This window comes from Amphibalanus amphitrite, unplaced genomic scaffold (assembly GCF_019059575.1).
Source record: "Amphibalanus amphitrite isolate SeventyFive unplaced genomic scaffold, NRLGWU_Aamphi_draft 000137F_arrow, whole genome shotgun sequence".
Lineage (NCBI taxonomy): Eukaryota > Metazoa > Arthropoda > Thecostraca > Balanomorpha > Balanidae > Amphibalanus > Amphibalanus amphitrite.
The window spans coordinates 266827-291740 of NW_024881632.1; the positions used below are offsets into that span (position 1 = coordinate 266827).

The 24914-nt window shown below is 53.5% G+C and overlaps 2 protein-coding genes across 3 annotated transcripts in view; one reads left to right on the forward strand and one right to left on the reverse strand.

Moving 5' to 3' along the window:
• LOC122382315 (transient-receptor-potential-like protein) overlaps positions 1-8138 on the forward strand; it is a 49297-nt gene extending 41159 nt beyond the window's left edge. Inside the window, exons 15-20 of the mRNA XM_043367491.1 lie at positions 1318-1496; positions 1843-1932; positions 6406-6593; positions 6982-7154; positions 7200-7316; positions 8085-8138. Coding sequence (XP_043223426.1) covers positions 1318-1496; positions 1843-1932; positions 6406-6593; positions 6982-7154; positions 7200-7316; positions 8085-8138 — 801 coding nt within the window. The remainder of the gene's footprint in view (positions 1-1317; positions 1497-1842; positions 1933-6405; positions 6594-6981; positions 7155-7199; positions 7317-8084) is intronic.
• Positions 8139-8785: 647 nt separating this feature from the next.
• Positions 8786-20380, reverse strand: LOC122382322 (nascent polypeptide-associated complex subunit alpha, muscle-specific form-like). Of its 2 annotated transcripts, XM_043367504.1 has the most exons (7): positions 15531-20380; positions 14137-14531; positions 13840-14103; positions 13300-13443; positions 12365-12479; positions 11764-11828; positions 8786-9915 (listed from the first exon to the last, which is right to left on the reverse strand). In XM_043367504.1, exons 1-7 carry the CDS (start codon positions 20335-20337, stop codon positions 9760-9762), a joined length of 5946 nt encoding a protein of 1981 aa, XP_043223439.1. In that variant the 5' UTR covers positions 20338-20380; the 3' UTR covers positions 8786-9759. The 2 variants fall into 2 exon arrangements, with proteins under 2 accessions (XP_043223439.1, XP_043223438.1); XM_043367503.1 differs by having other exon boundaries at positions 13840-14531.
• Between the last annotated feature and the right edge of the window lie 4534 nt (positions 20381-24914).

Below are 24914 nucleotides of genomic sequence, written 5' to 3' on the forward strand. Positions count from 1 at the left end.
TGCCCGAAATAGTTAGAGCGGGGTCGGGTGGCTTTTAGTGCTGGTTGAGCGGCCGGATTGAACCGGCCATTGATGTGAAGCGAACGTGGCAGCTCGGCCACCGGCTGGTCCGCTGTCACGATATAAACTGGCACTGTATTCGGCTGCCGGAGCTCGAAACTGACAGTCGGCTGGGGTACCGAGACTGTTGTATCTGTTGTTCAGCTCACTCGGCTATATCCTGATCTCAACTGCCTGAAAAGTCCAACTTCTATAGCCACTCTGTACGTATCTTACAAAGAACCTAGCATGTGTTCACAAATCGAGGCACGTTTCGGGTAGTTTGCTTACAAACTTGGAGACTCGCCAAGGTTGTTTCAACTTTGTTATATAATGCCCCGACGACTTTTGCCATTCCATGTTCGTTCGTCCGGCCTACAATGTCGAGCTTGACCGTGGCATTTTGCTGTCTTTTATGGGAGGGATGGACAAAGTTCGTGATCTTAAGTCGAGGACAGCTGGTACAAATTAGTATGCAGTGGTAGCCTAGCCAATGGCTGTTGCTCATTCTATGAACAGCTGTCGAACGCTAACAATTAGCTAAGTTTCTACAATCCACATTCGGCCCGTCGCAGAAAGTGTCTGAAGTGATGACCAAATTTACACATGTGCATATTCTAATCAAGTGACATTGCCGGAGTGCTGTCGGCGGTGACTGAGTCTGAACCGGCAGCGAACGGTCGGCTCTGAGCTGAGTGAAACTGTGCCGTCAGCAGTCTCCGCTCCCGATGGGGAGGGGGGCTCGGCAGGGGGTCGGTGCTTCAGTCACGCGCCCGGTCCCCCACTCGTCGGCGAGAGACGTGACACGAGGAGGGTCGGCCGTCAGCGCGGCGGCCCGCCGTCGCCGGCTCCGCCCAGCCGCACCGCCAGTCCACATGGCTGGGAACAGTTCGAGTTGAGCGGCGCCGGGGAGACTAGGGCTGGGTATAAACCTCGCGCTGGCACAGAGGGCCAAGGTTACCTGAAGGAAGCGGTCGATAGGAGTTACGTGGGGCAATGAACGAGTATGCGTGACTATAGATGATGCGTTACGCTTGTTGCTATCTTATAATGTCGTCTGTTATTAAGCTAGAGGATAAACAGGCCAGCTTTTTGGGTAACCCTAAATTGCTCATAAAGAACGTATTTTGAATAGCACGTCCGATCTCTCTCTCTCCCTCTCCCTCTCCCTCTCCCTCTCCCTCTCCCTCTCTCTCTCTCTCTCTCTCTCTCTCTCTCTCTCTCTCTCTCTCTCTCTCTCTCCCTCCCTCCCCTCATCTCACCCCCCCCCGTTCGCAGCGGTTCCTGCTGCGGGCGGGCTCGCGTGACTCGGAGGCGGACCGCGCCGAGGACAGCTGCGGAGCGGGCGGCGCGGGCCGACAGCCGCGGGTCTCGGCCACCACCTCTGTGTCCACGGCAGAGGTGGCGTTCGAGTGCCAGGTGCCGTACTCGGAGGTGATGCGACGGCTGGTTAGCAGGTGGGTAAGACAGGGTGGGTAAGTCAGCAGGTGGGTAAGACAGGGTGGGTAAGACAGCAGGTGGGTAAGACAGGGGTGGTGCACCTAGGGGTGACCACGAGTCGGGGAAGATTGTAATGTGCACACTGCACAGGGAGAGACAGACATTAGGGTAGAGGGGAGTAGTACAGGGGAGACGGCTGGGAACTGGGAACGTTTAACGAGAAGGCTAAAATTGAAAAGTCTTACGCGACATTCACCGATTCGTATTGCAGTCTCATGCGCCTTTTCAGCTGGCAGTGGATTGTTCTCCCGATAGCTCCAACTGATGTGCCCTTCTCATGATCTGGTTTCGCTGCGCTGGCAGATATATCTTCCATTTCAAGAACCAGCATCGCCACTCGGGTGCCAATGAAGACGACTTCATGGAGATAAAGCAGGACATCTCCAGTCTCAGGTGAGGCCCGAGCGGCTCGCCGTACCGCTGTGGTCAGCGTCCGAAGGTGCCCACAGAAAGGGCATCGGTTAATCGATCATAGGCCCTCCGCGTTCGGTAAGGTAGGATCTGCCCGCGTGGGCTTGTCAGATTTCGCATGATTTATCATAGCGTAATTGGGTTGACGTTTACGCTGAAGGTATTTAAGGCTACTGCTGCCGATGCGTATTTCGTGCTGCTCTTTATGATGTTCCTACACATCCTACCGAGCACCATGTATCTCCGTTACCTGATTGAACTGGCCTAATCCGTCCCGTAGATCCGGGTTACATTCACCTTTTATACAAGACTCAATACCTTCCTGCGGAGCTCTTTTACTGCTACAATGGGGTTGGGAACTCGATTTTTTAAGAATGCATGAAAATGATCAAACTATTTTCACAGAATTTATGGTGCATACCATTGCCTCATAAAATCAATAAGCTGAGAGAAATGGGGGAAGAAAGATAGGAAACTTGTTTTGAAAAGTTCTTGAAAAAAGATGCTCTTGATGCTGTTACGTCACATGTCACCTTCTGCGGTTGACAAATAATGGCGCATCTGGCGCACCACAGATTACATGTTATATCAATGGGTGAAAGATGTTGTTTGCTTCACTCTGCCATTCGCGCTGTTTTTAACTTTAAATTATGCTAAAACATTTACGGATGAAATGTTCAGTGCCAAAAATTGATGTGTCTGCCGTGTACTATATTCCCACTTAACATGAGCGCGTGATAAACATTTTATGTACCTCGAATTTTCAAATGATAAAGATGATGAATCGGAGGATGCTGAATAGCAAAAGCTCATTCCAATATTTGGACTACTTTACGATTAAAATGTTTACATTCCTGTCATCTTATTGATCATTTATTTGTTCTTTTTTTTATGAAAATAACTTAAGGCGTTGAGAACCGAGGTAATTTCTATCTACCGTGCCTTAACTTACCAGCAACAGCAATCTATCTACGCCCTACGGTGGCAAGGGAGACTGTGAAAGAAGCGTAAGATGGATTCTAAACAATTCTTTTGTGATATACTGAAGGGCAAAGTGCAGAGAAGAGCGTACAAGTCCTGTTTTGTGCCAGGCTGTTGCAGTAGCACTTATGAAACTCCGAAAACGATCTTCGTTCATGTCCCGAACAACATAACCCTGAGGAGATGATCGTCTGCAATAGCAGGAAGAGCTGATGCAAGTACTTTGAAATCCACTATCAAGTCGGTGCTATTGTTGTAATGATCACTGTGAGGTGAGATATTTTGTGCAAGGGCTGAGTGTAATGCCCAGGAAATGACCTCCATTCGCCCCCTGACCGGTCAGGGTTATAAAATTTGAGTGGATGGCGGTCCGTTTGGGGTTCAGATGTCAATTGTATTTTGTTACTGTCAAACAATACATGTTATGCTGGCAGCGAATGTGTGTAACGTCGTTTTTCGAAACAGAAGTTAGAACTGTAACGGCAGAGTGCTTGCTGGTCTCATCGTAAGTATTGTAAGTGTTGTAAGCAAAAGCATTGTCAATATTGTAAGTATTGTGAGCATTGATGTATGGTAGATATCTGATATCACCTCACATGATCTCGGCTCAGATAACCCTCTCCGGTGTCCCTGTCAGTAAATGGCACCTGGATCATTACAGATAAGATAATTTGTCATAATTCTTAAAGAATTGGGTGGTTTTGACTCGTTTACTCGAGGTGCAGGTCGCATTTCAATACTTTTCCATAGGCTTGCAATGTAAAGGTCACGAATCTGACCTAACCTCAGGTCACAAATAAAAAATTCTGAGATATACAAACGACACATACTGCAGGTACTGTTTTGAAGACTTGATGAGAGGAAATAACTTCGTGAAAAACTCAAGCTCTGACGTGTTTGCAAACTTTTCTGAGGTGGGGTCAACAAACCCGCTCTGGTTACCTGACCTGACCTGACCCGGCATTCTTTTTTTTTTTGCTGAGATGTGCGCAATGAGCATTTAGGAAAAGTCACCAAATATGAGCTGAATGTCTCGCGTCGCGGCGTTTGGCAATTGTACAAGAAAATCCTGAAAGGTCTCCCCGTCCGAAATAGGGTTAATGTGTAGAAGAGTTGCAGATGCCAAACATACCCAGATCTAAGACTGCAGTTCCCAGCGCCGCTGCCACGTTTTTAAAACAAACATACATAGGACATACAAACATGTTTATTTGCATATGTTTTGGATAATAGCAACTCATGGCGCCATCACCCGCGATAACTGTTAGGATTTGAGATATATTTTTATTTAGGCCATTAATTTGGCTGTAATGTTTATTTATATTAGTTGGGCGGAGTTTGGTAGTTTTTTATTTAACTTGTGGTATGTTGTGCTGATTGCGGGTTGTTCAAACCTTTCAAATGTAAGGACTAAGGACCTTATTGAACTCAACCCTACCCCTACACTACCCTACATACGACTGGACGCTTTCCAAGCCCACAAGCATCACGACGCCGAGATGGAATGTAGCCGAGAAATCACCCTCGCCATCTGCTCTAGAGCTAATTGTGTGTGGCGGCGTGTGGGGCGCCGCTTAGCCTATGGGGGTGCACTTCTAGTGGATGGGGGACGGGGGTGCACCTGCACCCCTTTCATATGGAAAGTTACTTCCCTGATTACAGCTCCCCGTATTGCACCTAATCAGGGAACGGCCAGCAAACGAAGGAACTATTTCTGGATGACAGGCTCACGCACACGCAAGGAGCGGAGCTCCGCCCCGTCCAAAGTGGCCAACAAAGCAGAGACAGAGGCAGCATCACATCTTCCATCAAAGAACTGGTTTCTGGCTTGGAAGATGAGCTCCATCTTTGCATCCGAGTCGGTGCTGTCAGGAATCAGCTGGTCTAATGGAGTGAGAGTAGTGAGACGACTAGCTATTGTATCAGAGCTGCCTGGTCTTCGTAGCATTTGCACCGATTCTTCTCGATCGGACTCTGAATTCTGTCCCTCCTGCGTATTACTTGAGGCATTGCTATGTAGCGTAAGTCTTTGGCAGAGTTTCATTATCCATGATTTGCAAACAGTGCCATAACAACTCATTTAATTAATCACCAAGCTTCTTTGCAAGTTCCAATACAGTTGAATCGCACGCGATTTGAGTGCAAAAATCAAGAAAAGTGCCAACTTGTTCTCGTAAAATATTTTGAATATTGACCTAAAAAAACGAGTAATTTCCAGATAAAATAACAGCGAAATCAGTTTTCGCTTGCCAATAAAACTCACAGATATTGAAGCTCCATTATTAAAGGAACATTTTAGTATATGCCATTCTTGATAAAACTTCTTAGCCACGCAATACCAGCGCAAAATAAAGAGACACTGAAAACACGACCAATCACTCCGATTTACCATAGGAAAATACATAGAAAATGTATGTCTCAACTGCGCCAAATATACAGACAGTTATATACCTACATGTGACGTCATGATTAGCCCGACCAATCAGAAGCAAGTTGTTTTCAGCCACAAATAATTAATTTCTGAATTAACTAGGCATTTTTTTAACAAAGTGATTTTAAATTAAATCATTAAAAATTCTGAGCTTTTTTATTTTACCAAAACATACAGAGCATGCAGATAGGTCCCAACCCTATTGCTATTCACTTATACTATTCTGTTCCGCCTCGTTGGATGCTGATTCAGAAGCTGGCTCGCCTTCGTATCCAATATCGTGAGACGGCCATTCACTCATCCTTGGCGTCAGTTTCCAACCGGCTACGATTCGATGTTCTATTCAGATCTATTCACGCTTTGCTAGGTAACAGACTAATTCACATTAGCTTTCTGTGTCGGCAGACAAGTTAGTGCTTGTAGGAAAGTCCCCCTTGCCACGGCCCCCTGTAGCCCCAGTGGTTACCAGTTACCACCCCACGTGTGCGTCTCTTTGCCATCCGTATCTGGGTCCCTCTGTCCCGTCTTTGACAGTTAGCCTGTCTGCATCCCCTGACCCGATTCCTTTGATACTGTTCCTCAGTCATTCTTTCATACGCCCAATCAGTCTTCCACCTTCCACATGACACTTCATCTCTCCGGCAACTCCTGCTCACATGCCTCGGAGTTCCAGTCGCCATTGTCCACAAAAATCCCGCCCCCTCCTCCCCCCCCCCTCCTGTGTAACATCCCGTCCGTACTCTTTATGTGACATTCCACCCGTTTGTTACACCCCGTCCGACGTCCGTACTCTGCTGTTACACCCAGTCCGTACTATGTGACACTCCGTCCATACTCTCCTGTGTTACACCCAGTCTTAACTCCTTGTGACACTCCGTCCATACTCTCCTGTTACACCCCGTCCGACGTTCGTATATACTCTGCTGTTACACCCAGTCGGTACGCCTATGTGACACTCCGTCCATACGGTCCAGTAACCCCTTCCTCCTCCCCTGTGACATTCCGTACCCTAGTGTAACAACTGACACCCCGTCCACCGTCAGGTACGAGCTGCGCGAGGACAGGAAGCGGGAGGCCTCGCGAAACTACCGTAACCTGGACAACCTGCGCAGGGACATCGTCACCCTGTTCAGGGAGGAGCTGGGCGGAGGGCTGAACGTGCCGCCCGACGGCCGGGCCTACTCGTCCGACTGCGGACCCGACACCATCTACAGGAAACCGTCCCGCAGAGGTCAGTTATTCCCGACACCATCTACCGCAAACCGTCTCGCAGAGGTCAGTTATTCCCGATACCATCTACCGGAACCATCCCGCAGCGGTCAGTAGGGTGGAACCCTCCCGCAGAGGTCTGAAGTTCCCAGCAGGAAACTCTCCAGAGTTCAGGTACCTTTACGGAGTTGCATTTAAGTTTCATAGGCCGAGCGAACCAGTTACATAGTGTTACTATTGTGAAATTATGTTAATTACGCGACGCTTGTAGTTACGTGCCGAATTCGTGGGACCAGATGAAAAGGTTTTGGTCGTCTGGTACTGCGGCTCTAGTGAGACCGGCACCCGCCACCCTCCCTGCCCCCTGCCCCCGGTGCCCCCGGTAACGTGTGCTCCGTGTCTCTCGGCAGGTCGCACCTCTCTGACGGCCCACTCGCAGCAGTTGTCGCTGGACCTGGGTCTGCTCGGCCGGCCGGAGGGCGGGGGCGGCGCTGCGGAGCCGGCGCCGCTCCGCTCCCCGGACGTATCCGTCACCACGCTGGCCAGCCTGCGGCAGCTGGTGCGCCGCGAGGTCGAGCTGCTGGCCCGCCAGCCGGCCGCGCTGACCGTGCCGGCGCCGCCCGCCCAGCCGCAGGTCACCCCGGAGCGCACGCCGGCCGGCTCGCCCGGCTCGGCCGCCGAGACGTCGCCCGAGGCGCGCAGTCTGCAGCAGCTCAGCGAGCACATTTGCCAGTGGCAGGAGGCGGTGGGCGGCGCGCCGGCTCCGGTCGGTCCGGCCCGCCGGCCGCCGCCGCCGCGCCGCCGCGCCCTGCTCACGGCCCAGTCACTGGACCCCTCGGCCGGCGCGGAGGCCCAGAGGCTGCGCAGGCAGATGTCCATGGACCACCACGAGCCGCCCAGGCCCGGATGACGCCAGACTGAGGTGTAGCAGTGATAGTTCGGGCGTCTGAGAGGGAGAGCGGACGGTCAGCGGACACGGCGGCCTCTGGGGCGACCGCGTCGGGCCGGCGGGACATTGGTAACCATAGCGGCGCGCCGGTCATTGTGGAGCCGTTACGGGAGACGGAACTAGGAGTGGTGCGATTTGTGGAGACGGGTTTACCGCGCGGTCGTAGCCTAGCCATTGTTGAAACTGTGAATTCTAGTCCAACTGTTGGACCTTGGAGATCTGCCGTAATGTGTGAAGCGTTGTGACTTTGTTTGGCGAGAGGAGGGCCGTTTGCTGATACGTTGATGGTAAGGATTTGCTGAGTTAGGTACTCACCAGTCCTTTGGCGATGTGTTTTGCTTTTGTAGTCGACAAGCAGAGAGTGGGTCAGTGATGTCGATCATTGAAGACGTTGCACGCTGATGTTTGTCTATTATTGCCAGTGATCATATTATTATCTAGTCGGCCAAAAAGGGCCTGATAGAAAACATAGGAAGCATTGCATGCCAGTTAGATTCCTGCCCCAGCCGCCGGACTGCTTTGGAACGCTCAGCCGACATAAATGACTCCATCATAATTTCGTAGACTGGAGTGGACGGACAACAGGCGGCCTCTGTGGACCTCGACGGACGCTCCTGACTCCCAGTGCCGGCCCGAAATAGGAGCCACGTCAGTCTGGGGTCCTATGCCTCACTCGGGCTGCGTAGCGCTCATGCTCAGTGACATTACGGCCGGTTACCGTGGGAGCAGTGAAGGTCCATACTGGTCCGCCAGCTCGCCGACAGAAGGCCCGAGGACGTGGTTTCGATCGGCGAGTGAGTGTAGTGATGATGGCCGTGAGGGCTGATGGCGGGCGTTTAGGCGACAATACAGCAGGGTTTGGCTGATCTGACAGAGGAAAATGAATTGTTTTGTTCATTGAGGTAATTTATTGTTGAGAAGTTACTGTCGTTTGGTTTGTGAATGCGATGCACTGCGTGCGTGGGAGGGCGCAATGGGATGGCCCTTGCAAATCGATGAGTGTCCGGTCCGAGCCGCTGCGGCGATCTCAAACACTCGGTCAGCATTCGACGACACCTTCCTGAAGGGGAGCTGCATGCTCTCTGCGTGTGCTACTCGCTATGAACAACCACACGTTTCGATCGAGTTGCTAGTTTGGATCGCGAAAAAGGCAACACAAAAAAATGTTTAGAGGGAAACGAGAATCACTTTAACGAGCAGAACCGCTATACATCTTGCTAACCGGCTTATGGCCTTAGATACCGAGCAGAACCTCCGAAAACACGTTTGAAATTAACTGGTAATCATGTATTTTGTACACAGATACACGTGACGCATGCGTCACACGACGTCTGGGAAACCTCACCTTCCACCGTCGTGTCGTCGGGAGACGGTTCTGCCTTCTCATCGACTTCTCCAAACCCGCACCAACGGAATCACTCGACAAGTTACAGCGCGCCAACAGAAGGACAGCCCACAAATGCTCAGCAAAAACAGAAAAGCGCGGCAGCCGTCTGTGCCACAAACCTTGTCTACGTTTGTACTCAATGTTTTATCTGCACCGTCTCACGCAAATGCACGTCTCTGGGATACAGGATGGTACAAGGGCATTGATAACATGGCTCACGACTTGCACGGCGTGCAACACTATTTACACCAGCACACTATCACACTGAACGGAACTGGCAGTTATCAGCAGCAAGCTCGCGGGGCGCTGCTCTCGCAAATGGCGTGCCCACTGGCGCACGCGGTCACAGCCCTGTAATAGTCACCAAGAATGCACAAAGGACGCCCCCGACACATACCTACACGACAGCGCGCCCTGGCCTCACCAGCCAGGAACAGTCAGGGGGCGTACAGCATACAGCGTATCGGTGCTCTGAACAATGAACAGAAAATGTATCAGCACGAGCAGCAATCTTTGCTCGCTCTCAGTTGCAGCGGAAAGCTGCAGTTTCCCACCTCTCGTGGGTTTGCACTTGCAGGACATCCCACTACAGCAGTGTTCAGATGTGTCAAACATTTTGCTCATCAGGGCTCAGGGGAGCCTAACGCCCCCAATCTAACTAACGTCCTATTCTGCTTCAACGAGGTATCAGAGCAAGTATAACATACACAATACACATCACCAACATAACAGCAACAGCTCTGGAAAAGAACTCCCTTAACTCTCATCATATTTTGTCATGCCAGCGCGTTCAGTGTCCAGAGTGCCAGTCCTCTCACCGCCCTCAGTCGCGTGCCGGGCGGGCCGGGGCGCCTACATCACGGAGAGCTCGTCGGCGTCTGTGTCCTCGGCGCTGGGCGGCGCCGCCGGCACGCCGTCGGGCGCGATGACGCGGAACTGGGACGGCTGCTGGCTCTGCTTCTGCTCCAGCAGCATCACAGGCTCGTGCTCGTCACCGTCGACACGCACCTGCCGAACCGAAGGCGGTGGGATAAACAGTAGCGGCGGAACACCTTCAATTAGGGGGGGGGCACTGCCGACTATGGTCCCATTTTGGTCCCATCCTTTCCGTGCAATGCCCATAGGGCTAATATTTAACCCGCGCCCTGCTGGGGGTCCTGGATTTCCACGCCCTGCTGGGGGGGGTGTTTGAACACCCCCCTTCTAACTCGGCTCCTGGGCCACGTAGCGATACGCGGAAGGCGGCGTTCGAAAGAGCGTCAAAAATAATGAGGAAATCACTGGTCAATTTTTTGGTCAGGTCAAAGGTCAGGTCACCAGAGGTCATTGAAGGCAAAATTTCGCCGATTTCCAGGTCGAATGTCGACAATTTCCAAGAAGCCAACGCATAACTCGGGAACCAACAGAGCTACAGCGCCGCAAAAAAGCGCATTCGATAGCCCTATTAACGCCCTTTCTGAGCAATTCTCTCAAATTTGACCTAACGTCAAGGGTTTTGCCTGCAGGGGGCAAAAACTGCAAAAATAACAGATTTTTTCGGAAACAGTTTTTCTGCAATAACTTTTGATCCAAGCCTTGTACGAGCTTACTTTTACCGGCATCGTGTTCCTCTCGTCAAGACGCATCGAATGAACTATAACTTGACCTTGAAAGGTCAACTTGAAAATTTGACCTCAGGTCAATGTCATGACCTGACCGGAAAGGGTCATGTTGCATATCAGTCGATCCGTATCGTCGAGCTGAACACATCTAAGGCGTTTTCGTCGCTCTAGCATGCCTCTATCAAAAGTTATTTGCGAAAAACTGTTAGATACCATTCGTGACCTAAGATGACCTCAAGGCATAAACAGGGGTCACGGACACCATTTCCATGTTCAGTGTGTCTAAACCACTTGTAATTCAGTGTTTGGAAGTGTTTATAATGTCTTTCGTCCAAAAGAGGCGCATTTCAATTTTCTCCCATTGACTTATAATGGGAGGTCGCAAAATTGACCTGACCTTAGGTCATCGATATCAAAATTCTGAGATATACATTTTGTACATGCTATTGCTCTTAGCAATCGCTGAAAGTTTCAAAGCGATCGGTCAGCGAAAAACCACAAGGGGGTGTGTTCAAACACCCCCCAGCAGGGCGCGGGTTAAGTGCCAAAATCAGAGGGGGGCACGGTGCCCCGGTGCCCTCCCCGTTCCGCTGCCTATGGGGATGAGTGGCACATTCAGAGGGCGCACAACCTGCGGGAGTCAGGCAGGTTTACGGCGGCACCAGCTCGCTATCGCTGCCACCAAGCTGTTGCCACCGATGGTAGCGGTAATGATTTAGGTGCCGCGCGGATGAAGTGTGTGGGGGGGGGGGGGGGGGCACCGTAGCATTCTCACTCCCCGATAGTCTGGTTGCTGGACACAGTAGCAGTTTGGCGGTATATCTGGGCGAGAAGGCGGTTTCCCTTGGCTTGGACCTCAGGAACATTGGGGACCGTGAGCGGTGGTTAGATAGCATGGTGGGCTGCTCCATTTTGGAACGGGGTGTTGCATGGTGCCACAGTTTATCTTACTAATGACAGTACTCGGATGGTACTCTGCATCAGCGCAGTTGTGAAATGGCTTGAATTTCCGGTCGGCAGGCATCCGTATGTCACGATTGAGGGTGCGGGAGGTCATCAAAAGAGCACGCACTCCACAAACGGCAAGCTGCAGTGATAAGTAGTTTTTTATACTGGCAGGGCAGAGAGAAAAAATATGCTTCTGTCTGCGCAATGCTGGCAGAACAGCCAGACAGCACGGTCCTTCGTATAAGTCCAGCCGGAGATCCATGGGGCAATCTGAAAGACAGAGATCAGAGATCCAGACGTTACGAACCTGCACGAAGGAGAGCAGATCCTCGATCTCGGCGATTTTCTCGATCCGTTTCTCCAGAGGCAGCTCTGAAACGGATGAACGTTTAAAATCATATTTTAGCCACGTTATCGTTGGCTACGACCAATATTTAACCAAATGACAGCCTCTAAGATATGCAATGACCACGAGCTTGGCCACGGACACCAGCACTAACCCTCGGACTAGCACAGATACCGGTCTATCACTGTATTAACTAAACCCGGCCCCAGCCTGTGAGTACCTATTACAGCTTACACGAACCCCACTCGGAGCTTATAACTGCCTTGCCCCGATCCCCAATTAATGACAACTGCATAGATTTAGCCCCGACCTGCAACTTTAACTACAACTATAACTACACCCAGACCTAACACAACTACAAATATCTTAGCCTAATGCCGGGTCCCACTCATACTTGCCCTGACATCCGATCTATAACTATTCAAAAACAGCAAGCCCGCCAACAAGTTGGCACCACCATATGCCATACCCCAGCGGCCAGCACGACCTCCTGTCGCGATCCCCCAGACCCTGCCCATCCCGTCTCCTCAAGTTCCCATCACCGAGAGGGGGCAGCACTCACCAGCCAGCCCCCGGTTCAGTCGGTTCAGAAGGTTGCGCTGCTTCTGCGAGACCTGCCAGAGTCGCACCTTCAGCTGGGAGTGGCGGCTCCGCTGGACGCGCACCTCCTCCTGTGCCTGGTGGGACGCGGACACACGGGTCAGTCGAGACAGACACACGGTCAGCATACGGCAGACAGTCGAGACAGACCGCAGACAGCCGAGACCGACACAGACACACGGGTCAGTCGAGACAGGCGCAGACACACGGCCAGCACACCGCAGACAGTCGAGACAGACACAGCAGTCAGTCGAAACACAGATTCACGGTCAGCCGAGAGTGAGACAGACACAGACACACGGTCAGCCGAGACACAGATACAAACACAGTGAATCGCAGACAGACAGACAGACAGACACACGGTCAGCTGAGACACAGACGACAGATCAGCTGAGCCGCAAACAGCCGATACACAGACACTAGACAGTACCGTCAGCCGAGACACGGACACACGGTTAGCCGAGATACAAACAGAGCAGTCAGTCGACACAGACACAGACACACGGTCAGACGAGACACGGGTACACGGTCAGCCAGACATAGACACACGGCTAGCCGAGGCAGGGACACACGGTCGGTCGAAACAGACACACGGTTAGCCGAAACAGACAGTATGGTCAGCCAGACACAGACACAGATAGGCAGTCAGCCAGACATGGACACAGACACGCAGTCAGCCAGACTCAGACACACACACACACACATCATACACATAAGCATTGTACATACATACACATCTTACAATGTTGCATGCATGCCATGTATGTAAACACAAAGCTACCGGTTACAGATCAGAACGTTCCTTGAAAAGTCTCCAATACAAGGCTCTCTCACACGAGGATCCCAGCACCCCGCCCTGGGAGTGGCCTTCCCACGGCCCCCAGCGAGACCACTCACCGTCTTCAGTACGAGCACGGTCTGGCGTTTGATGGGCGTGGCGTTCTCGAGTCGCCCGAACAGGAGCTCCTCCAAGGCGTGCTTGGCGGCCGTGTACTCCCCGGCATTCACTCGAACCCGCACTCGTGGAGGCGTCGGCACAAACTGGGTGAGACGAGAGGGCACGTTCAGTCAACCACCATGTGCAATGGATGCATACGACACACGGGAACTTTGAATGTGGGACAAGATGTGCGGCTTTTCCAACCTAGGAATTCAAAAGAACACAACCGATTACGATTTTCATAACCGAATGAAATAGGTTTATGTTATATTTGCATGGTTTAATAGCATTGATAGCAAGGATAATACTGCGTCTCCTATTCCTTATGCTGCTCCTTGAACGAAGAGCCATAATGTCATTCATTCGAATAGGCGAAGCATCCGACAGCAGTTTGGTCAGGCGACACAAGCACACGATGAAACTGCGCCTACCGTAAGTGGTGACTGGTGAGGCCAGGTTGCCAGACAGGGGCGATGGGCAGCGGCCGCTGAACTTACCGGCGGCACAGGCGATTGGATGGGCCGCTCTTGGAGCTGCTGCTTGCGTCGCTTGGGTCGCGGCTCGGAGTCCGTGGCAGTCGCGCCGTCCGGCTCCGGTCGCGCCGGACTCGGCTCCTCGGCCGCCGAGCTAGTGGACGGCCTCCCAGGGTCTCGCGTTCCGGCTCCGGAGCCAACGGTGCTGGGGGCCAGCACTGCACGTAGCAAAGGAGCAGAGGGGGGCGGCAGCACCCGCTTCAACGGCCCGCTGCTGGAGGGCGATGCCTTGGTGGATGGTCGAATCACATGTGGCACTGCCTTGGCGGATGGTCGAATCACATGTGGCACTGCCTTGGCGGATGGTCGAATCACATGTGGCACTGCCTTGGCGGATGGTCGATCCACCTGGGGCGCTGCCTTGGCGGATGGTCGATCAACATGTGGCACTGCCTTGGCGGATGGTCGATCCACATGTGGCACTGCCTTGGCGGATATTTGATCCACATCTGGCACTGTCTTGGCGGATGGTCGGCTGACATGGGACGCTGCCACGGCGGGTGTCGGGACCGTGGGAGGCGCTGTCTCGTGAGACGCCCCGCCGCTGGCAGGCGCTGCGGCGGCAGGTGTCTGCACTGAAGACGCCGTCGGCATACCGCCCGAGCGAGGCCTGCCGGGCCCCGATGTCGATGCCTCGCCCACAGATTGGCTCGCAGCTGGAAAGAGCAGAAGTGGTGTTAAACATATTTCCAGTATGAGTTTTTTTTTAAAGCTTTGGTTAAGGTTGAAGCATCCACCCGTGACTTTATAAGAGCACATCCTGTGTGAGACAGATGAAATTACATTTTTAGTTATTGCAAGCGCTATAGTTGCTTGATGATCTAATATCATACCCAAAAACCAGTATAGCGCCTTATGGGGCGACTAACGGAGCGAGCGAGAGGGTGGGCCTTGCACGTGCGAAATTGTGAGGGGGTACCTCCAACGTGCACGGCACCCTACTAACCGGTCTCTAGCGATGTGCCGAATTTGAGCACAATCGGCCCAGCCGTTCTCGAGATCTGGAAGCGGCACCCTGCACGTGCGCACGTGCAAAATGGGTCCCAACTGACTTGTGCACTGCACTCTACTAACTGCTCCGTAACCGTGTACCAAATTTGAGCGCAATCGGTCCAGCCGTTCTCGAGATCTGGAATCGACCCCTGCACGTGCGCACGTGCAGCAGCACCCCAACTCTGGCACATGGATATGCATTGCCTAGTGGGTGCCTACCTACATGCCAACTTTCAGCGCAATCGGCCAAGTAGTTACCGAGATATTGCAACAATTACAAAAGTGACACCTCTTCGTTTTGCACGTGGCACGTGCATAAGGGGTCACCTACATGCATCGGGAATAGTCCAATACTTGGTAGAAGGAATGAAGCTACCCTACAAAAATCACCGCTTGTAAATCGGTCAAGTGGTTGCTGAGATATAAGCGTCGCAAAACCGTGACCACGGCCGGCCGGCCGGCCGGCCGCTCATACTCAGAAATTTCCGTTAATCTAAGGAAAGACTACGCTCGCTTCGCTCGCTCCGTAATAAAAGACGATCAAAATGCTGAAGTGGCAAAGTGTCAACATATCGTGAAAACGAGCTTGTTGCTCTAGTTTAAACATTTACGTTAGTGGGACTCAAGTCACCGTCACTGCTGCCACTTGTGCTCCCACTCACCTGGCATCCGTTCCGGGCACTCGGTGTTGGTGTCCAGCACCAGCTCGTCGTCACTGATGTCCGAGTTGTCCAACAGGATGACGTCGAGAGGAGCGCGTGGCGGCGGCGGCGGCAGCACTACCACCTCGTCGTCGCTGTCGCCGGTCGCCGACGCGCCTGGCTCGTCGAACGCCAGCGCCGCGGACAACTCCATGGAGGGTGACAGCGGGTCCACGGTGGCGGTGGCGGTAGCGGCGGCGGCAGGCGCTGCGCGTCGAGCCGCAGGCGGCGCAGACGGAGCTGGGGGCCGCTGGACATTACCCACCCGCCGAGATAGAGCCTCCGCTTTAACCACATGAGGCCGAGTCGCAGCAGACGGCGGCGTTGCGGACGTTGCTTTTGCTTTGGGTTTCGAGGGAATGATTACCGTTTTCGATGCGGTACTCGGCCTCTGAGTGGGACCAGACGACGTTGCGGTGCTGGTGACGGTCTCCGTCGGCGTTCTCTGTCCGGCCACCGCCGCTACGCCGAGTGCGGACGGAGCCGGCGCGGTGCTGCCAGCGACTGCCACCGGAACCGGCTCAGTGCTCGACCTCGTCCCGGGCTGCTCCTTGATGGGTCCGAGGAAGACAAAGTCAGGCAGGTGGGGCATCCATACGATGGTGACGAGCACATTGTTCACCTTGGTCGAGACAGGGCGGCCAGTGTTCTTCACCTGATGCACGGCGTGCTTGAGGTATCGCTTGGTGAGCGAGATGGGAATGCCATCGACGTGCATGAGGTCTGGTACCTTGTCTACTTCGATCATGTTCCAGCGCGAAGGTTTGCCACCGAAGCGAGCAGTCACCATGCGCCCCTCTACACGTTCGGGCGGCATGCGCACATATGACAGACGTGCACCGCCAGTAGACTTAGCTTTGTTCTGTTCATTCTGATTAGCGGCCGACTGAGACGCCATCGTCGTGCTTAGGCCCTGTCTTTCTTTGCCAGACTGTACCACTTGTGGTAGCTCCGGACCTGTCTTGGAGGTAGGTCCAGGTTTCTGGTGCATGACTTCCTTTGTCGCTCTTGTCACCTTCGCAGCATCGCCCACCTCTGAGTTGGACTGAGACGATGTCAGCGACTGCGCTCGACACGATGCTGAGCTATCGACGGTCTGAGGCTTCGGTAGAGCTGACGACTTACCCATACACAGGAATGACCTGCTTGATGATACTAGCGTGTACGAGGGCGTCTGGGAACTCGTCGCTGCTTTCTCATCGTCTGATACTGTGGTTGTTGTAGTCTGTCGCTTTGTTTCTCCTGACTGTCGGGAAAATGTTGGTTTCGCAGCTTGTGACGGATTTTGGCTTGTAGGATCTCCACGTTTGATATTCACTGTCGACACAGGTTTCGATTGGCCTGACAGAGCGGATCCTGATAGCGTGACGGTCGGGAGGCTGCCTGGCACTGGCGGATTGGCTCCAGCACCGGACGCCGACTTTGACCCAGCACCAGACACTGACTTTGACGCAGCAGGGACTTGAGATACCGTTGATACACTGACCCGGATGACATCACAAGGCTTGCCCTGGCGGAGCACTGTTACATCTGTTGATTTCAGAGTGGGTTGGCCGGACAATTGCCCTGGTTGTAGCGTTGTCGGCTGGCGAGGAGCTAGCAAAGGAAAGGCTTTGGTAGGAACTTGGTGGGCGGCGTTGATAGCCTTCCTCAGGGCCTCTTGTTCATGTCGCTTGAAGGATACGATGATTTTGTCGCAGTTACTAGATTTAGCGTTAGGCTGAGCATCCTCAGTGACCGCCAAGCCCAGTTTCCCACAACTTGACACACTTCCAGGAGCATGTTCTGTGACATTTGACGCATCTCCATCCAGTGAGCAGTTGGTACCCAACAAACCACACCCAGAAACCGAGCCATCTTTCGCGGCTGCATTGACAGTGCTGATGCCACCTTTGACAGCCACCTTCATATGCCCTTTCGTCACGTCCTTGGAACTTTTTGTTGCAGCCACCTGGATGTTCTTGCCACCCTGCGTCACCGCTACCACTTTCCCGTCTTCAACACGCAGCCGGATGCGAGGGCTGCCACCATAGCACGCTTGCTTCAGACCTGAGCTAGGTGGCACGCTCAGTGAAGCTCCTGCAGCAGATGTGTTACTGCTACAAGGCGGTGTTTGAGTCTGCTCGTCAGGAGAGGACGACAAGCATTGCTGGGAAAGGCCGCCCATTGGCAATGCACTCTGTGGAGTTTCTCCAGAAGAAGGCTTGCGACTGCTGCATACCGACATCTGCGTCTGGATGTCGGGGCTGATGCCTGCTTGCTGCTGGGTGGGCCTGCTCATGAGTGGCAAGATCTGCGGAGCCCCTTCAGCAGCAGGTTTTTTGTCACGCACAGATAACGGCTTCTGCGGCGGAATGTCAGTAGCAACGGACTCGCGTTGCTGATTTAATTCGCAAGGATGTGGTGCTTTCTGTGGAGCCCCTCCAGCGGCAGATTCTCCATCACTTAGACAGACGCGCTTCTGGACCTCAGTGGGAACCACACGCTGCTTGATTGGGTGGCATCTCGGTCTTTTTTGTGAGCGTTGCTGTTCGTAGGCGGGAGCACCGCTACCATCTTTGAGGGTGCACACCTGGTCGCCATCTGCATCTGAGACCGATTCCTCACAAGTCAGCGACAAGGATGGTACATCCGTTGACGAGACAGGTCGCAAGAAGTGTTTGGGAGCCCTGCTCGGCGACACATACCTAATCATTTGACTCGTCTTCCCCTTCTCTTCTAGAGACGTCGGGACACTTGTGGTCGGCATCCGATAGGCACTGGCCGAGTTCAGTTGCCAGACCCTGTCTATGTCAAATGCTTCGAGCATGCACCGGAGAGAGCTTTGCACCATGCCACCACCGAGGCCACACAAGAAGCGCACAGCTTCCGCAATCCATTCCTTCTCCTCGTCACAGGCCTTCACAATGCCAATGACGATGAACGTCCCGGCAGTGACCCGACGGAGTAGAACCATGCCACTCTCATGCAGCTTGTGCGTCCTCATATTCACTCGATACAGCTTACGACGTTTGTCAGACTGTGGAGCATCCTTCGCGTAAATAGTGATCACACCATCTCTGCTGATAGCTCGTGCGCGAAGGAACTGAAGTTGGTAGTTGATCGTAACCAGTGGCATGCGATACAGCTGTCCTTCACTGTCCTCCACTGACACAGCGTTCAGACGCTGTCCCTCGGGTGGGTTGCGAAACCGATGACCATCCTTGTCAGCCACCAAGACGTCGTCGGCAGACTCGATCCGCCACGTCATTCCCGGCGGAACGGGCGTTGAGGACAGCACGTTCAGCATGCCGTTGCGAAGACGCACGGCTACGTGCTGAGTGTTGTTGGGTGCTGTGGCACTTGTTTCACTCGATACGATGCGGACGACACGCTCCACATCTTGACAGGCCACTGGGTCGGGCAGCTGGACGATGGTTGGCGGGCGCCGTGGTGGGACGGGCAAACGTGGTGCTTGCGCTCCCTTGTAGACAGCACCTGCAAGCAAGCAAGAATGCTTGAGTGGGAGGAACTCCATTGGCCTTTTCGTCTTTCGAACCGCGAACGTGCGTGCTGAGTGGTCATGACGAGGCCTAAAGATAGTAGGCGGTAGACGGCGTGACCGTACGGCCACGTTGCGGCCCAGTTGGCGCAAACGATGCGCTGTTAGCTTGTAACAGCTTCCGCGTTCAGCGTACTTGCGACAGTTGTGAGACTGGTGTACGATACAAAACGGCGACACTTGCGGCAGTCGGTAAAGTGGCACCCGTACCCTCACTCTGCATGAGAGCTGAAAGTACTGTCTGTCTAGGACATCTTCGTCGTCCATTGGCAGGTGACTTGGCAACCTCATACGCGATCGTGCCTGGACGCGAGGGGTAATGACGTCTGATGTTCCGAATAGCAATGGTCCCCCGTACCACACGTCCTGCTTCGTGTACCTTAATGGAACTTTGCGCGTCCGCTTCATCCGACTTCCAGCCACCGAACCAAGCGATTTTGGGCCCAGAGAAGCACATGCTGGGGACTGGTCGTGACCAGACGCGTCTGTACCTGTTTGCGATGGGGCTGGTGGCGTCGAAGAAGCAACAGAGGCAATACTGTTACAGGTGCAACAAAGCATACACTGCACTTGCCCGCAATGCTCTTTCTCCATGTTGGGGCATGACAGGCTGCTGCAGACACAGCCCATCTGACAAGCTTCTTGACCACACGCTGTCAATCCGTTCGCCACAGACGACTCGCCTGCTTTTGTCTGAGGTGCAGGATGAAGTCCCAGTCGGAGCATTTCTCTGTTGCACTTCCCCTTCGAAGCATAAAGGGTTGACTCCGCTGCTGGCGTTCGTTCGGTGTATTTCTGGTTGTTCTGTTCTTGTAGGCATTCTCTTTGATGTCCATGTTGGGCCTCTGGGATCTTGTGTGGAGACACATCTGTTCCCATGCTTAACTCATACGTGCCGTTAAGCTGGGTTACTTCAGCGGTCTCTGTCGCCTTCTCCTTCCTTCCTCCCACCTCCTTCGTTTCCCACGTTTCTTTTTCCTCCAGCCGCGCACTGGTCTTGTCAATATCTGCAAAGGAAGACGGATCGTCCTTATTTCCAATCCGAGAGCAACTGGGCCTTTTGACTTCTTTGTCGTCTCCTTTCTCCGAAAAGTCGTCTGATTCCACTATGCCACCCAGATTCTGGAGAGCAGCTGGCGCCACCTTCTGCCTCGTTGTCTTCATTCCTTCTTCATCCATTCCCTGTTCCATGTATCTGCTTCGTTTCACCGACACTTCTTCCTCCATCTCACAGACCACCTGTCGGGCTTCATGCGCTAGGTCTACTCGTTCTCCCCTATCGTCCACACACCGAACCTTCCCTTTCTCCTCGAATGTTCCTCCCATCTTTCTCCCTAATGGATCTACACAGGGAGTCCTCTTACGCACCCTTGGCTTTGACTTAGGCCTGACAATTCCAGCACTGTCGTCGCACACCGCCGACGCAGCCATCCTCGCCATGATGCAGTCCACTGGCACAGTGTTGACACGATACTCGTTGTGACGGTTCATCTGCGGAATAACATGCTCAGGTCGCACGATCCGGCTCGGTTTGGGCACGCGGAAGCCTGGACGACCTTGAGGAGCATGAACGTCTTTGTCACACGGCACAGAGCCCCGAATCAGCAGCTGCTGATGCTGATCATATGCGTACAGGGCCGTACCTTGCGAGTTGGTAGACTTGTCGTCAGAGCGACGCTCCACCATTGAACGATGAGAGACAACGCTGAGCGGCATCAGACATCCAGCACGTGACACTAGCGGTACGTGATGGTCACGAGGTGATGCCGGGCTCTGACAGGCTGATCTTGGGCGCTGGCGAGATCGAAGGAAGTTTTTCGCTGGCACAGAGTCGAAATCAAAGTCAGGTTCTTTGTTGGACGCTTTGGCTTTTACAGCGTCGTCGAGCTGTTTGGCAAGACCTGCTTCCAGCTCCTCTTTGGTGCGATAGCCGAGCCAGGCGAGGCGTTCCAGAACCGTTCGGCAGCGTGGTTCATCAGGTAGCCGATCCGGTGGCGGCCTCTGTGGGACAACTTCCTGCTGCGCTGGCACCGGTGGGGGAGATGCCGCGCGAGCAACGTTGGTCACGACGAACGAAGCGGGAAGAGTGAGACTTATTCTCAAGGAGCTGTGATCTCTTAGAAACTCCTCCAGTTCCGGACTGGAGAAGATTCCAGCAGCATCTGAGGCAGGCGGCGTGTCGACCGTGACTTGGACCCGATCTGCGACTGCAGGGTTGTAGGCTACTCCTAACTCAGTACCATGTTCGTGAGATGACTGAGCGAAAGCCTCGCGCGCGATTTCCCTTATTTCTTCATATGCATTCCTTCGACGAGAACGCTTACGATCGGGCCTTGACGTTCCTGGTTGATGTAGATCAGAGGGTTGCTTCGCGTTGTACTCGTCCTCTACGTTCTCAAAGGTAGATGAAGACGTCCTCGAGAGTTCACGCTTTCTCTCACAGAAACGGTTGACCCGTAGCGAGCATGACCATCTTAAAGATCCGGATCCGCGTCCGCGTCCACGTCCGCGTCCGCGTCCCCGTCCTTGACCTCGGCCTCGCCCTCGGCCTCGGCCTCCACCTCGACCATGGCAACGACTGTGACTCTGTTCACCTTTCGAATCACGCTGACTCGTCGGGGCGACAAAAGTCGATGACAGATCGCTGAAGGGCAGCTCAAACGACACATCGGAATCGGGTTCCAGAATCGGCATTTGTTCTGTTAACATCTCTGGTTCAGAAGGGCTCGATGGCTGATCCAGGTCAGGCAGCTTCGCCCGACGTAGTTCCGTATCGGAAAGATCTATGTAAGGATCCCAGTCGGGGTCGTCCCAGTCGTTTGGAGCATCAAGATCTAACCGAAGTCGGTTCTCCCGTGCAGCTTTCATCCGTAACATAGCTGCTTTGCGTCGTTCTTTTCGTCGGAGTCGACGGGCGCGCTGCTCTTCACGTCGTGTGAAACGAATCATTGCCGACGCTGTGTTGAATGACACGAAGCGAAAGCCATCAATCACATCCACCTCTTCACCACGCTTCCCAGGGTATGCAATGTGAACCGAACGCTGAGGCCCCTCTTCATCCCAGACACGAAGGATTTTGCGTGATGGCTCCATTTTTGATGGTTCAGGGGACAACGCATCGTCAGATCCCGCTGTTGGCTGGATGCTTGTGCATCGTGACATTGTTTCTTCGGAGATTCCGAAATAACTCTGTAAGAGGTTATCACTTGATCCATGTTCTTTTTCTATTTCCATCAGCTCTTCAATTTCTAGCGCAGCGCGTGCCTTCTTGTACATATGATTTGCTTCAGCGTCGATTTTGGCCAAAGTATCAGAGTAATCACCGTCTACATCAGTGCTTACTTCAATCACCGTCTCCCAAATGAGACAGTCCTCCTCAGGTGTCGGCATAATATCGTTTCTCTTCAGTTGTTCCCAGCCTGTTTTCAGGAAACGCTTCAGCAGCAACACAGGGCCCACTGGTCGTCCACGCGGCAGCGGGAGCGCGCGTCCAGAGTGCAGGAGCTGCATACGCTTTTTGTACTCACTGAACGTTTCCCCTGCTGGAAAATGACGCTGCTTGCCAATTCCGCGCGATCTACGGGATCCTCGCATCCTTCTTTTCGGTGGATGGCTGGCAGTGTGATCCTTGTCTGCATTCGCGTTTGGGATTTGACAGCTACTGGCAATGGTAGCATCTCCCACGGTTACAGCCGATTCATCGGCAGGTTCAGCCGAGCCAGGGACCGCTCCGGGGACCGCTGTCAAGTTTTCATTGCTAGGCGTCAGTGGATCATTGGCGACAGAGGTCGAACGGACAGTTGCCGATTCTGAGGCATTTCCAACGTTTGATGACGCAGCTCCCGGTGTCCCCGAGGTCGTCATGCTTTCTTGGGCTGTCTTTTTCCTCCGCCGCGTTGGTCCGCCACTTTCAAACAGCGTTGCCCCCAGTGACTGTCGATTCACGGCACGCTGCTTACGACGTTCCTTCATTCTTTGGTTGATGGTGATGTATCCACGTCCCCGAGGCCTCCGCGGTTTCTTGACAATCACTGTCGACTCTAATTCCGATTTTAGACCGGCTTGGCTTGTTCCTGGGGGGCGCTCCTCATCACAGATAGCTTCGCTGGGGTTGTTGGCTTCATCGGGAGACATCGAAGCAGCAGCACCCACACGATCGGTAGATATATCCTGTTCTGCATTTCCGACATCCGAAGATATGCTAGCCCCAGCATTCGCACAGCTGGAGGCCATATTCTGCTCTAAATTTCCGGTCGCAGTCTCTGGTTCGTTCTCTTGGATGCAAATGTTTTCTCCTGGGTTTTCTGCATCTTCAGGAGATAGCGAAGAAGCAACATCCACACCATTTGAAGCCATAACCTCCTTTTCGTTCACGGCCACAGACAGAAATGAGCTGCCGTTATCAGTTGCTGAGCCACCAACAAGGCTCTTGGAAAGACGTTTTTTCCTCCGCTGTCCTAAGGGTCGGCCGCCCCTCGCCTGCCGTCGAGCGCGGTATTCGCGTTGTTTTAACGCTGCCAGTGAAGGGTTTTCTTGTCGAGGACCACCTCCTCGCCGTTTCTGCTTTCTTTTTGTTTCTCTTTCACACACATCATCTGAGGCTGCTGATGCTGATGCTGTGCACTTCGACATCTTTGGCACAGACTCAGTGGTTCCAATCCCTGCATCCATAAGCACTTTGCCGGACTCAAGCAATCCTGCTGGCTCAAACGCCACGTCACCGCTTTGTTCGGGCACTGTTTTGCTGGTCTTGATCGGCCAGTAGTGTGAAGCGCGACCGATCCGGGCATAGGATCGCACTGTGTGTGACGACGAGGACTTTGCATCCAAACTTGATCCAGGAATTCGTCTTCTTACCCCGCAGTGACCTCGACCCCGGCCGAGTCGGTGAGCTACTTCAATCTCTCGGACGTTGTTGAACGACTGCTCTGGATTGTCTTCAGCAATTGATTGTTCTTCGTTTCCACCGGACGATGTTTCGGACGGCTCAGACTTGGTCGCCAGGCACACATCCTCCGCATGAGCTGCTGCAGCAGTACAACCGGCTGTTGAGGCGGCTTCCGGTAATGACGTTGTCTGACTCACCCTCTGCTTGTGTCGTCGCCGACCTCGTTTGGTAAGTCCATCAGTGTCTCCCTTGTCCTGTTGCAAATCAGCTGGGACGACCTTGCGAGACCGTGAGCGACGTTTCGGCTTTCTTCCTTCACATTGGTCGCTCTTTGTCGCTACCGTCGTTTCCTGTTTGCCTTTGGAAGAAACTGAGGAATCGCTACTAAATATTAACTTCTGATGTACGAGTCCGTCCCGCCCGCGAGATATGGCGATTTTCGGCAATGGTGGACGTCCTTCGCCATAGGAGGATGCAATCGACGGAGGTGCGGTCAACGCAGCAGTCGGTGTCGAATGAGGCGGGGGAGGCGAAGAAGATTCGACTGTTCTACATTTTTGCCGTCGCGGGTTTCGCTGGAGACTGACTGCACGTCGCCTAGCTTGGGTCCGCCGCGGCGCGCGTCTGGCGGCTGGGGTACTCGGCAGAGATTCGGTCTCGGCGGCTAGCACCGTCTCCGTGGAGCTCACCACGGTAGCGGCTTGGGCAGATGAGGAGCTGGCCGACGTAGCAGCTTCGTTCGACACCGCTAGTCCATCATTATCAGTCGCACATTTAGCTCCTAGTAGTGTGTCACCAGAAGGCAGCACTGACGGATCACCTACCCCTTCGCAGGAGCTTATGTGGCTCGGCAGATCCGCAGTCTCCGTATGACCTCCACTGTCCGACTGCGGGGTCATGCTGCCGCTGCCACCGC